Raw genomic sequence first — 15,273 nt, 5'->3', positions numbered from 1 at the left:
GGGCCTGAGCCTTCAGTAGGTCAAATTGCGAAGCCCGCAGTATCAGTTCTTGATACCTGCGGTGCAGCTGGGCGCGGGCTTAGTGGTCGACCCTGCCCGCCTTCAGCGGACAACGGGAGGTGAGGACCACCCGGGAAGCTGGCAATGCGCCAGCATGCTACCTTGGTGGACCCCTATAAGCGTGTCATCGATGTTCGTTGCTGCATGGCTACGCAGCTAACCTGGAGGATGCGATGTGCAATAGCCCCTCTCCGAAGCAATGCCTTCTAGGTGGTCCCGGAGAGACGAAGGGTTTGGCGGCAATGGAAATGGTTTAGTGGGTCAGGGGTTTAGTCCTGTTTACTGCTTGTACGTAGTAAATGGTCCCCAACCCCACACTCCCGGACCTCGGTCCGGAGTCTGTTGAGCAGATTATCCCCCCATTGCTTAGAAGGAAAAAAAAAAAAAAAACAGTCCACGTGCTCAACGCTAAAAACTATGCACTTTTTTTTCGCGCTGGGTGGGTGATGTTCCCTTTTGGTTCTAATTTCTCATGTAAAAGTTAATTAAATCCATTGTAATTTTTACCACAAGTTGGCATTTAATTTACTCACAGATTCATGCTAGTATAACACCCTTGAATGATCGTAACTCATGTAAAATAAATTGGCGTGAAAATATCACAATTGTGTGAATCATTTTTAACCCTCTAATACCCAAATTTTTGTTTTCGATCTAAATATTATTTTTCGTTATCTAAAATCATTCTAAACACGGTTTGGGCAATGATTTATTTTTCTTCGCAAATTTATGAATTTTGGTTTTTGATTTTTATTATTTTTATTTTTGAACATCCCTATCCTTTTCAATTTTTTCTTGAAGCCTCTTCTGGTTACTGATTTTTGACAATAATAAAAATTTGAGTTTTTACTATACTTTTGAAAATATGAATTTTTCATTTTTTTTCTGGAACATTTTTTATTTCCCGTGTAACTAACGGAAAAAACAGATTTGAAATCATTTCAATACCATCAGGCTCTTCTTCTGTGATAGGTTGATCGTAGAAAAATATAAAAGGTACGATTTTTTATAATACACGTTAAATGAATCCCAGGCATTTGTAGGTTATATAAGAATACACTTTTTCAAACAATTTTCAATAATACAAAAAAGTTTCAAAAATCATAAAAAACTTTTCTTATATGCGTGTTATGAGTCAAGGTTTAAGCCAAAAATAAAATCATTTTAATTTCCGAGCTACGAAAAAATACACAAAATTCCAAAGTGTACCCCGTCTAAAGGCGGGGTTGGGTATTAGAGGGTTAAAGTGATTGTTTTGATATTTTTGTTCAGTGGGTGGTGGACTGGGTGGTAAGCGAGAAGATAAAGCCACGTGCTTTTACGAACTGTCACTGTACTGCAGCAATTTGCTCCCTAGGTGACACCACGGTAGAATTTACACAGGAATTTTGAATAAATTTGTTCCTGCTTGAACGTCTGTCTGCGGTAGAAGCATTAACCTAAGAATGATAATGTCGCTACTGTTCGTGTTACCAACATCTAGTTTGCCACGCGCTGACAGCTTGAGTACCGATCCTCAAAGTGTCAAATAAATGTTTAAATCATCCACTACAACATGGCATCGAACAAACAATGAAAAGATAAGTTAAAGGTGATAATAAACTAATTCAGTTTTGTGAGAACAGCACCATTAGCGTTCTACTACTAATATTTCTATTGGCTTGCCCCACATTACTTTCTAAAGCAAAGTACAGATCACGTAGTCCGTATGTCGGAAGACCCTGCAGAAGGAACACTTAAAGCGGAAGTAAAATTAAATCAAATTAAAAAAAAAAATGAAAGAAGTTCAACACATTGCTCGACAGAAGGAGGAATTAAGGGCACCTAACGTTCAGGGCGATTGGGACAGATTGGTTATGGACCGAGTAATCAGTAATCCATCCAGCATAGACTTAACGTAGCGCATTGTGACTCATAAGTATCAAGTAAGTAGGCCGAAACCAAGAATTGAGCAAAGCGATCACGAATCAAGTATTCTGACGTTGATTCGATAAAACAGTGGTTTTCAATCTTTTTAAAGCTTAATTACAAAACCATTTAGCAAGAAATCTGGTCAAAGTTCACACCATAAACTTAACAAGGGTCTGAGAAAGAATCTACCGATAATTTCACTCGACGTTCCACAAGTGTTTTGCAACGACCCTAAAAAAATAAGATGAATCTACGGAACCGTAATGCATTTAGGAGTGCAACATGGAGCTTCTTCATACCTTACTAAAATCTAGTCGTTTAGAATCATGGTAAAATTCAAATAAGAATTCAAATTACCAATGTTATAAACCCCCAAAGATTTCCACAAAAACAGTGAGATAAAATATTTGACAGAACTTACCCATGTTTCACCCTGATTGTGTAAGAAATTTTCTATAATACCTTAGATAGATAGAAAAAAAAACCTATAACTTCGAAATAAAAAATCCAAGAACTCCGAAGAAAAAAATGTTTTGAAAGCGAGCCTTTGGCATGGAACCGTTTGGCATAGGTTATGGACAATTAACATAAGCATAATTGTATCCTTCCTTTCAAAAGATGCCTGCTCTTGATAAAACAATGTTATGCCAAATATCTTTGATGCAAAATGACCGAGACACAAATATATTTTTACACATTTAAGGGTACCGGGGGCAGTATGAATACCCGGGGCAGAATGGACACCCCCTGTATCTTTGCATATGCGAATAATTTTACACTTTTAATGCAAACAATATATCAGTTGCCTGCCAGAAGAGCAAATTATCCACTAAAATTTCAGAAAAAAATGTTTAAAACATTGATTTTGAACCGAAAAATTGAGCATGATTTTATTAGGTTCAAAAATTATAACATTCACACCTCACCAAATAAGGTTTCGGAGGCAAATGAGTGCAAGTTGACCGATAATGTAGCCCGTGATTGAATATTCAACTATTTATGCTATATTCAAAAATATAGTGGATTTTTTTTCTGCTACTTTAAGACATCAAAAAACTTATATGAAAATTTCTTATACTGTTGGGGCAATATGGACACCGGGTGACAACGTACAGCTGACACTTTTAAAGATAAAGAAATATAACTTCAAACACAAAATAATCCAAAAACATTTATCATTAACGCAATGATTATGATGCGGAACCACAAATCGGTTGAAAATAATCAATTTTCTGGATTAAAACTAACCTGGAGGGAAAATTCAAAACATTTCTACGAAAAATGTCGTAAATTGGTTTCAATCATGTTTTCAGTGGCACAGTAATCACTATGGTTTCTGAATATGTTCATTTTTTTGAGGTTCTGGGAACGATCGCGGGACAATTTTCCTATAAACGTTAAGGTGTCCATACTGCCCCGCTGTGGGTGTCCACTTTGCCCCGCTAGCTTGAAGGTGACTACCAAATATAAGTTTTTTTTTAACCTTTTTTTAGAACCACAAACTGGACTATTATGATTGAAAATCAAAATTTCATCAATAGAACATTTCAATTTGGGGCCTTCCTTAGCCGAGTGGTTAGAGTCCGCGGCTACAAAGCAAAGCCATGCTTAAGGTGTCTCGGTTCGATTCCCGGTCGGTCCAGGATCTTTTCGTAATGGAAATTTCCTTGACTTCTTCTTCTTCTTCTTCTTTATGGCGTTACGTCCCCATTGGGACAGAGCCTGCTTCTCAGCTTAGTGTTCTTATGAGCACTTCCACAGTTATTAACTGAGAGCTTACTATGCCAATGACCATTTTTGCATGCGCATATCGTGTGGCAGGTACGAAGATACTCTATGCCCTGGGAAGTCGAGAAAATTTCCAATCCGAAAAGATCCCGACCGGTGGGATTCGAACCCACGACCCTCAGCTTGGTCTTGCTGAATAGCTGCGCGTTTACCGCTACGACTATCTGGGCCCCTCCTTGACTTCCCTGGGCATAAAGTATCGTCGTACATGCCACACGATGTACGAATGCGAAAATGGCAAATTTGGCAAAGTAAGCTCTTAGTTAATAACTGTGGAAGTGCTCATAAGAACACTAAGCTGAGAAGCAGGATCTGTCCCAGTGAGGACATTAATGCCAAGAAGAAGAGAAGAACATTTCAAAACTTTTCAATAACTGAATAGAGCAGTACATTCGATTTTTGCTGCTTTGCTGATTCTGCTGCTTCAGATATAGGTAGCGTGCATCATAATTTTAATTATCCAATTGTAGAAGTTTTGTAAAAATATTGATAGCGCAGATTGATAGCATCTAATTTTTCCTTCTTTATATAAGATTTAAAAAAGCCGAACCATGTTTCGGTATCATACTTACACATTGCCATTCTTCAGGTTCTTCCTTCTTTTCATCTTTCACCTTCTTCACTTCATCTGCTTTCTGCATCTGAGCTTGGGCGGTCTTTACCAAGCTGCATGGTTTCAATTGCACAAATTGGAGCGGATCATACGCCGGTTTGGGAGGTTGTGCTCTGGTCACACGTGCTTTTTGTATATATTCAGTGGGATCGTATGACATCTAGAAACGAGTTAAAGTACGATGGTTAATGAATTTATTATAATATTATTTAGTATATAACTTTGAACTGTAGTTAACAGCCTTTCAACAGCTTCTTGTTTTCAATTACCGTAATATTAGCATTCCGTGTGTCTTCATAGCTATTGATTGAATAAGCGACGTCGTTTCGTTTGGATGGAGGAGAAACTATTCCTTCTTTATCGGTAGACATATCACGTGCTTTAGTACAGATTTCTGTATGATGATGAGACTCGTTGAAAATAAAATCACATTTTGTGACGCTCCAGCTACTAATACTGGAAATGAAAAGATAGAAGAGAAAAAAGTGTTCAATAATATTATTATTAGTATTGACAATATTGGATTGATTTGTTGGAGTAGGCAGAGCTTTAAATACACAGCGTAACAAAAATGACATTTGTGTGTGTCTCGAGGATTAAATTGTGTGTATCTAATAGATTTGGAGTTGCTGAATCTGATGCCATTCTCAGAAATGTCCCAGCACGTCACAATTTTTAGCTACAGGTCGCCAAAGTTGTATGGAACACTGGTTTTATTGATGTTTACATGAAATTTAAAGTATAATTTATCTAACTTTTTTGTAATCTAATACATTAAACATGCAAAATGGAACTTAAACTTTCATTTCAGATATAATTTGATTGAAATTGCTCGATCAAATTTCGATTAAACCGATTTTTTCAACATGCTTGCAGTCTCCATAGAAAATTCTACGTTTCTCTTATATGGTAAAATACAACAATATTCTAAACCATCAAAAAATAACTTTTCCGCATCGAAAATATAATAAATTTTGATGAAAAGTATTGTTATACACATAAATTTTGAATTCGGTGGCAAATTAAGCAAATAAATTGCCGTACAAGCTGGCAAACTTGCATGCAAGTTGGCTGAAATAGCCAATTTTCCCATTTTCAACAGTCAATATCTTAAAAACTAGACGTGCTATGATATTTTTGAAAACGGCAATGGATGCAGCAAGGCTTAATTAAGTGAATAGCGGTATTTTGGTGCTGGAGACAAAAACGTGTTCCGCAGTGATATTAGAGTAAGCAATAAAAAGCGTCAAGTTAAGAAGCTGTATGTATTTTTAAGGTGAAGATGAATCGAAGCCAAACCTCAAATTTTCAAGAGCACGAATCTGGAGAAGCGAACACCCGTTTGAGCTGAAAATTTAATCGATTGGTCACTACCAGCGAGTGACCAAAATATGCAAAATAGCTGGTATGAAATATAAGATTGAATAAGGCCGGATCCTATTCTTGGCACTTTCGATTCACTTCGGCAGTGGGGTTTTTTGACAGCTAGGGGAGACGGGGCAGTATGAACACCTCAAAGAGTTTGTCTATTTTGACTGGCAAGACATAAATATAATACTATTTATTATGTGCAGTATGCTTTTTAGAGGAAATGAGCATTTGGTAAACGTGGTTCTATATTATATTATTGTAAAACAAAAAAAAGCTTATATTTGGTAGTCACCATCAAGCTAGCGCGGCAAAGTGGACCCCCCTATGGGGCAGTATGGACACCTTAACATTGATAGCAAAATTATCCCGCAATCATTCGCAGGTCCTCATAAAATGAAGTACACATTCAGGAAATCATAGTGATAGGTCACTATGCCACTAAAAAAATAAATTGAAGTCGATTTTCGACTTTTTTTGTGATGCATTCAATGTTGCCTCCAAACAGTTTTGTGGTTCCACATCATAATCATTGCATTCAAATCTGAATATTTTTAAATAGTTTTGTATTTGAAGATATATGTTCTTCTCTTTGAAGAGTCAACTTTACTCTGTCATCTAGTGGCCATTTTGCCCCAACCGGGAAATAACCGGGAAATCAACTAAGGGAAAGTGGGGCAGTTTGGCCACCTTAAGGAAAAGTCGATAAACGTGCTGAAAATATTATGAATTTTTCGAATGCTTGCATGATTTTCAACAATTTGTAGATGAATACACTAGGTCCGTATGATTTCCTTCGACTTATAAAGTTCACTGATGAATGATGGATTTTTCAAAATTTGTCATTTTCGCGTCGATTTTATACTTTTTTAAATTTAAGTATGTTGTTACTACACTTGAAAGTTACTAGTATTTATAAACACTCCGTGTAAGAAGATATAATTTTTAAGAACATTCTAACAGTCAAACATCACCATTCTGAAATGATGAAATTTAAAAGAGCCATTCGGGGCAATATGGGCAGTTTTTTCGAACATTATTTATTTATTTTTCTTTGAGTTTTGAACACTGACTTATAACATGCCTATTGCTTCATATCCTCATCAGCTTCGGGGTTGCATGTTGTTTCAGATGAAATTTCAACGGTATGTATGCAGTTTTCAAGAGGTGCTCATTCCACCCCATTGACCAAACCGCCCCGACTACCCCTATATGCTTGAATACAGCGGAAATAATTGAAGATTCAATCCAAAACTACGTTATCGGACAATTTGCAGTCATTTGCCTCAGAAACCTTCCAGCATGGTCCATGCTTGATGTCCATAGAGAACCACCGGTCTTATACGCGTTTTGTACATGGTACATTTGGTGCGGGGGTGAATCTTTCTCGACCGCAGCTTCTTCTGGAGCTCATAATAGGCGCGACTTCCACTGATGATGCGTCTCCGTATTTCACGACTAACGTTGTTATCAGCCGTTAACAAGGATCAGAGGTAGACGAACTCATCAACCACCTCAAAAGTATCCCCGTCTATCGTAACACTGCTTCCCAGGCGGGCTCTGTCATGCTCGGTTCCGCCTATTCCGACTTTTGTCGCTTCACGTTTCAGGCGGGTGTACAGGTCAATGTTCTGCCGACAATATCCATATCATCTGCGAAGCAAACAGATTGGCTGGATCTTGTGAATATCGTACCTCGGTGATTGAACCCGGCTCTCCGCATGACACCTTCTAGCGCGATGTTGAATATTTGGTGAGGTGTGAATATTATATTTTTTGAACAAAATAAAATCATGCTCAATTTTTCGGTACAAAATCATGGTTTAAAACATGTTTTTCTGAAATTTTAGTGGATAACTTAATCTTACAACAGGCAACTTAAATATTGTTTACATTTAAAGTGTAAAATTGTGAATGTTCACTCTGCCCCGGGTGTTCATACTGCCCCCAGTACCTCTACTGAGCTCATATTTGGCTACAATGTGCGTCGTATTGAAGTATTTCCTATTGCAAAATTTCAGACAATTCGGACGAGAAAAAAACCCATGCCAAAGCGAATCATTGAAGTGCCCAAGTAGCTCTGCACCCTACCTAAAAATTCTAAAAATGGCCTTTTTTTCACATATTTCTAGAATTTTTTGGAAAATTCCGTGATATTACAAATTTATTCCCGTTCATATTATCTGATTTGTGCAGCTAAAAGAGTTTTAGAAGATATGTTGAAAACTGAACTCAACTCAATTTTGTCGAAAATGCAGAAGTGACTGACTTGCGATTCACGGCAGCATAGGTATTTCGAATTGAAAATATATTAATCTAATTCAGTGGCGACTCGTAACCTCACTTTCTACCTGTTCTACGACTCTAAAACTGACTATTTCGGCAAATTTAGATTATAAATCAAAAAAAATAATTATTAAAATCGTCCTTTGTAACAAATCTCTATTGATTACATGCAAATTTGTTGCTGAAATTCAAGAATTTCTATTCGTGGAACAGGTAGATTTGAGGTTAGGGAATCGCCACTGATCTAATTCTATATGTGAAGTGCACAACCTAATAAATTTTTAGCTTCATCGTTAAATTTTTCATGATACTTGTTAGAATGAGACAAAATATAGGAAAATTATATGGCCTCCGTTTTTACCTTGACTTTTTGTTTTAACATCCTTTCGAAGCCTACTTTTCTCATGTTCTATATGTAAATCATAGAGAAATACTTACCACTGATTGATGCCGTTGTTATCCCTCTACCGTAGTAAAAGTTGTACCTGAAATAAAATTTGTTTTTAATAATTATTGTGTGACATGTTTAATCTATCAAACATTTAATAAACAATATACTGCTCATAAAAGCATAACTTCCATATGGAAAAAGTAGGCATTAAGAAAATGTTGCTCAAAGTTTTACATTCCTACAAGCCACATTCATTCATTATTCGGATTACTTATTCCGAAAATTTACGAGATTAAATTTCAAATTTTTGCTTATGAAAATGGTTTATTTATTTGTGAGTCGAGATTTTATCAAAAATGTTCCAACCGTTTAGTTCCAAGTTTGACGTCTTTCTGATTTGCTTTCAATTTTGCATTGATAATATCGTGACACTTGAAGAATGCGTTCAGTGTTTGGAATTACATTTTAAGGTAGATCATTTTTTTATTGAAATATTTACATTTTGAAACTCAATTGAATAATTCGTATTTATAATTAAATTTAACAGTTTGTGCGAAATAGTGCACAGATAATCAAATTCCTCACGCGACGCCTCTGCATAAGACAAAATAACCAAAATTGTACGCTAGGTTTAGAAAACACCAATAATAAACCCACCCAAAAGGTTCCTGAACCGATCCTTTATTCGAAATCTGCTATTTTCAATATGGTCTCGCTGTACATTTGCACTCTAGAACAATCGCAAATGGCCACTGAAAGTAATACCACGCTTGTAATGTTTACAGGTGTGCTTTCCAGGGAGTGTATATAATCAGTATATGATGTCGCAGCTTTTGGGTTAAAGCTGAACTGAAGAAGGACTCTAGAAATATTTCACATCATTCGTAGCAATTGCCATGCATTATCTGATGCTTTTAAATATTTGAATGATAAAAACATAAGCGTTTCAAAATTCCCGAATTTGGCAACATCCCCATTTTGACAACATAAAAATCACGCCTTGTTGACAAAATTTTTGCAGTAGCTGTTGAAAGTTTCACTCTGATACAATCTACCAAAAAAATGTGAAACGATTAAATTTCATACAAGTGTAGCCACAAATGTTTCTTATAATTTAAGCTGAATTATCTCCGTACATTGACTTCAGTAAGTTTTGCATCAATCACAATGCAAAATTTATTAGAAAATGTCGAATTTCAAAGAAAAGCAACCTTTTTTGTAAACCATTGCAAGTCCTCTATGACCGGACAGTGAAAATGTTAACTTAAAAACTGGGATCTAGCGCACGAGAAGCAGCCACAAGATATGATGTACAGCAACTCTCCATAACTCGATAATGAAGGGACCATCGGTTAGGGAGATATTGTGTTACAGAATAAATACTAAACCAGTGCAAATATGCGATTCAAGGGACCATCGAGGTAGCCATGAACACCAATTTTTACTATGGTTCTCTAACAAGATATTGAGATACGAAGGTCGAGTAAGGGAGAGTTGACTGTACCTAAGAGCACACTTCAACCAGGTCCGTCCCACTCGGGCTCAGATTGGGTACCACTTCTAGTACTGCATTTGGTCCCTCGATAGTGCAAAAGGTACCCAAGTTTGACAGATCGAAGTACACTTTTCACTTATTCTAGATTACCTTATGAGCCATAAAATGTTGGGCAACTGCAAGGAACATGGAGGTCTTTAATTTGTCTTTGCTTCAACCTTCGAACTGACAAAGAAATTGTGAAGAACTATAAACGCGTTGAATTCCCGAAGACATTTTCATCTGAATTTACAAACAACCGCTAATGCAACATAGACGGCGACATAGGCGGCATCAATTTATTACGTAACGCTAAAATTGGAAATTTTTGATCCCCTCCCCCCCCCCCTCCGTAACGCTTTTTGTATGAAAATTTTAAAAATTTTGTATGAGTCGTAACGCTTGGGCTTACCCCCTCCCCCCCCCCCCCTTCGAGCGTTACGTAATTTGTGGATGCCGCCATATGGCGAATCGATCTATGGCGCTGATCAAGAAGGAGTTTATGGAACTGACCTATGATCTGGCTACATCATGCAAAGATTGAACCCACAAGGCATGTGCTGACATACGAAGCACCCCTTGGCCTTTCTGTGGGGTTGGTGTAAACTTTTGATGGTGAAAATCATAGTGTCCGGCCATAGAGGACACTTTTCAGTGCACACCATTTTTGATACATAGTGTAATCCACCATGAAAATGAGTTGTAAAGGTTTATTTTTGTTATGTGAGTTTTTACTTAAAATAATATGATTTTTTTATACTGTACACAAATTAACGGTAAAACAAATGTAGATTTTGAAATACTACGAAAAAAAAAAGTGTCCGGGCTTAGAGGACTTCCCCCTACTAGTGCATCTTTTCCCACCTTACCCCACTGTAAAAATGTCCATAATATTGTAGAAAAATAAGCTGAATGTTTGTGGCCTTCACTATTTTTTTTATTTTAGCCTTCTGTGATTCCACCCTTTGTGATTCGGCCTTTTGTGGTTCGGCCTCTTGTGATTCGGTATTCTGTGATTCGGCCTTTTGCGATTCGGGCTTCTGTGGTTCGGTCTTTTGTATGTTTCGACCTTTTGTGTATTCGGCATTATGTGATTCGGCCTTTTGTGATTCGGCGTTTTGTGGTAGACCTGCGTGCTAGTATAGTGCTATTGTTCAGATCTGAGAGAGACTCGCGAAGAGGAAAAATATCAACGTCATATGCAGCCCAGATTCCGCTATCACGAAACGTCAAATGTAGCCCGTGGCTGAAAAAGTGAAAACTATTGTATTCAAAATAAACTATTTAAAAAAAACCTCAGTCAGCGGAGCAGTTATTCCAAACAGGCGGATAAAACTAAACACAATACTAGTTATTTCCTGGGAGGGAGGCACCGATACTACACACGAAATTGGAAACAATTGTTTTCCAAACTGCAAGATAACTCCAGTTTGCCAACGACAATCGAGGCAGGCTTAGAGAAAATCGCTAGTTTTCATTTGTTGTGTACCTTCGATCTTTCTGGACAAACATTTAAAAAGGGTCACAGTTTTCTATGCGTTTAATTTTCAGTTTTAATGAAAACAGTAAAAAGAGCCTCATTCCAATACGTTACATTCAATAAGAATAAACGGTGCTCTCGTGACGTTACTTTTGAATGTGCATGAATTGATTCTAATTCGATTTTTGCTACTTTTGATGAAATATATACTTAGGCTAATTGGGTCCTAAAGCCCTGTCCCAATTTTAGTGCCAAACGCTTAAGTTTAGGCCAAAAACACATGTTTACTCAATTTTCTAATGTTTTCCGTTGGTTTAAGCCCAAAAACATTTTTATTAGATTTTGTCGCATCCTTTGGCTTGAACTCAAATTATGGGTGTATTTTGTTTTCCGTGTCCCTTACGAAATGTCAGATAGGAACAACCCCAGTGGTCGAACTAAAACCCCTGTGGTGTTTTTGTCGACTAAGCGAACGTCAAACATGGTCAAAAGTGTCAAGGTTCATTTATGGACCAAATTTTTAAATTAAGTTTAAACATGATATAGCCATTATTTGAGCGGGAAAAATTGCTAAAGTAATTACAGTAACATGCTTTTTCGTGTTATTAAATAAAAACAAGACTTCATTACAAATTTTAGGACCCAATTACGCGCTTTTATCATGTTTGTCCATTGTTTAAGATCCGGGCTCACAGTGACAGTTCGTGACAGCAAAATCTCGGCTCACTGTGACGTAGAGAAATTTTGTATTGGTTTCTCCCTCCCAGGTTATTTCTAATGTCTGCTATGTTTGCTGGCATGAAATTTCACTCAAAAGGCTTTTTATACTTCGGGCTGAGATGTCCATGTGAGTGTTTGAACGGCTTGCGCATGATTGATATAAACACAGAGTGGAATAAGAAAAAAAAAACTCAGCAATCAAAGAAGACCGTCTTCGCGAGTCTCGTCTCAGGTTCAGATGACATGTTCTGCATTAGCCTTCTTCTTCTTCTTTCTGGCGTTACGTCCCAACTGGGACAGAGCCTGCTTCTCAGCTTAGTGTTCTTATGAGCACTTCCACAGTTATTAACTGAGAGCTTTCTATGCCAATTGACCATTTTTGCATGTGTATATCGTGTGGCAGGTACGAAGATACTCTATGCCCTGGGAAGTCGAGAAAATTTCCAACCCGAAAAGATCCTCGACCGGTGGGATTCGAACCCACGACCCTCAGCTTGGTCTTGCTGAATAACTGCGCGTTTACCGCTACGGCTATCTGGGCCCCTGCATTAGCCTATAATAGCTTTATAAGCCTTAAAAGGCGAATACTTGGGCATTACCGTTTTTAAACATATAAATTATACATTTTGAACCAAACTATTTTTTCGTAGATAGAGCTAATCTTTAAACAAATTCTATTACTTAAAGAAAGTATTAGTTTCCACCTGCGAGGGAAAAATCGATACAAAATTTATGTAGGTACGTCAAGGCGAGCCAAGATTCTGTTGTCACGAATTGTTACAGTAAGCCGGGATCTCAAACAATGGACAAACATGATGAAAGCGCGTAATTGATCAAAACATATCTTTGCAATTTATGAAAGGTGACAAATATCGAATGAGAATCAATTCACGCACATTAAAAAGTATTATCACGGGAGCATCACTGATTGAATATAAAGTATTCAAATACGCATCATTTCACTTTTTCAAATAAAAATGAAAATTGAATGCATAATAAACGGTGGCCCTATTACCATGTTTGTTAGGAAAGGTCAGAAATGCACATGAAATGAAAACTAGCGATTGTCATTGATTGTCGTTGGCAAGCTGGAGTTATCTTGCAGTTTCAAACAACTTTGCTTCATATTTCGTGTGTAGTATCTGTACCTCCCTCCCTCCTATCATCGCCATCCTTTCTTGGCCTATTTTGATGCTAGAGAACTTTTCTAATCATAGTAATCAATTAGAACCGAAAATGACATTTCAAGCGATAGTCAAAGCGGTAGAGCTTAATAGATATCTGCAAGGAATCGACGAGAAAGTTCTCTAGCGGCACCTTTTGAATAGCAAACCAGCTTTTGGATAGAGGCGCGTTGCGGTGAGTATGTGATAGCCAGCCAATTCACCTGTTGCATTTCAAAAACAATGTTACGCCCAAGGTTACGCCACATTCCAACTTTTATCTTCGTGGTGTCACTCGCACGCTTACTGTGACTAGCTCGACATCCCTTCGACCTTTCTCTAACAGTTGCGCAATCCAAAATCAAAAGCCTTTCGATTACCATCGCAACGTCTCGGTAATTTTTATTGTTATTACCTAGTTATATTTTTTTTTCATTTTTTATCTATTTAAAATTCAATGCAAATATAAAACTAATGCATAACAAAGAATTACTTTATATTTGTTTCACTAGAAGACTGAATTTTTTGAAAAGCTGTTTGGATGATTTTTCAATTTAACATCTATAGAAACCATGGATACGTCGTATTTGCACCTATTTTTCAATCATAGAGCTCCACGGATATTTTTAACGCCGAACGCGTATTGTAATTCAAGCTCCCCCAGTCTAATATTGCAACACGCATTGCATTTACATTGTTTTAGCTACTTCAAGAGCACGTCAAACAATGGCACAAGATCAAGTGAATGTTCACGGTGCAAAAACAAAATAAAAATTTTCTGAATCATTATGCCTGCATAAAACAAAAAAAAAGGTTTGTATTTTTAGCCTACTTCCTGCATATTTGTTCAGAAATAAATAATGATGTCAACAAAAATGGAACCTTCTTCACTCTACCCACAAATTCACTAATCAAAGCAAGCCATTGCGCTGCACAGCTGACCAATTCTGTTTTCTCTAGTAGGCTTTGAATAAAATACGCTACTGTATATTTAATTACCCTTCTGTACCGTTTACCACTCCTGTGGTGTAAAAAAAAAGAAAAACTAAAAAAATAGCGATACACAAGTTCACTTCTTTCGCTGCACTCTTTGCCGTGGTGATACACTTGTGTGTACTTATAAAACGGAACGAAAAAACTTGCATCCAACAGTCACCATAGGCCAGGGGAAGTGGTTCACCTAGAGTGAATTTCTGTCAAAGAAAAAGTAGATTTTGTATGAGATTTGACAGAAAAATGAATGACAAGTTCATCCACTTCTCCTGGCCTATTTTGATGGAATCCGCTGTCCATTTTTAGTTATACCATAAAAATAATTACGTCAACGTGTGCTAGCCACCGAAGATCCCTAAATGTTGATTAGATTTCGCGTATGACTTCTCGCAGTAGGCGGGGAGCAGGCCTACTTGGTTCAAAAGTTACCGTTAAGTGAAGTAAACACGAAAAATGCAACAATCCGTTCACATCAGAGTTGACACAGTTTTGGCTAGAGGTTTAACATTTTCACTTATAGTAATTAACATACCACGAAACGAGCACAATCAACCGATTCACAACTCAATCCACACCGTACGAAGGTCGAAATAAAACTGATGGCAAAATGTGGCAGCAAAAGGAGAGTAGACAAAACAAAACACACAAAAACTGACTTAAGTCGACTTCATATCGGTAAAGCAGAATCCGTTGCGATCGGCCAAGGTTCATAGTTTTTATACACTCCTATAAAACAAATCACGCAGCACTAATCACAGCAATGTGTTTTTCAGCCAACAATAAATAATATTTTCTGCTCAGCAACGCTTTGATAATTCCAGCAATGTTTTTGATACGCGAGTTCGGTGGCTTGTTTTGTTTTTGAATAATTTAGATGTGAAAAATAACAAATTTTCAACAAGCTTCCAACATGCAATGAGCTTCTGCATGCTATAAAACGTTTTACTGTGCGCCCTGTTTTCAAGT

The 15,273-nt window shown here is 37.2% G+C and overlaps 1 protein-coding gene across 4 annotated transcripts in view; it reads right to left on the bottom strand.

Moving 5' to 3' along the window:
• The window catches only part of LOC5568996, a 67,289-nt gene extending 52,351 nt beyond the window's left edge, over positions 1–14,938 (bottom strand). The window contains exons 1-4 of one of the 4 annotated variants that reach the window (XR_002502453.1): positions 14,840–14,937; positions 8,465–8,511; positions 4,642–4,828; positions 4,332–4,532 (exon numbers count right to left, since the gene is read on the bottom strand). Coding sequence is in view for 3 of the 4 variants with exons in the window: in XM_021853875.1 (XP_021709567.1) it covers positions 4,332–4,532; positions 4,642–4,743 (303 nt within the window). In the remaining variant the exon portion in view is untranslated. Of the gene's footprint in view, positions 1–4,331; positions 4,533–4,641; positions 4,829–8,464; positions 8,512–14,313; positions 14,416–14,736; positions 14,756–14,839 lie in introns of those variants that run through there. The other 3 variants (XM_021853875.1, XM_021853877.1, XM_021853876.1) reach the window with 3 other exon arrangements.
• Between the last annotated feature and the right edge of the window lie 335 nt (positions 14,939–15,273).

The sequence above is a fragment of the Aedes aegypti genome, chromosome 3 (genome assembly GCF_002204515.2).
Source record: "Aedes aegypti strain LVP_AGWG chromosome 3, AaegL5.0 Primary Assembly, whole genome shotgun sequence".
NCBI classification, from domain to species: domain Eukaryota; kingdom Metazoa; phylum Arthropoda; class Insecta; order Diptera; family Culicidae; genus Aedes; species Aedes aegypti.
Note: the sequence above shows the minus strand (reverse complement) of the source record. Positions and strands in the feature narration are given on the sequence as shown.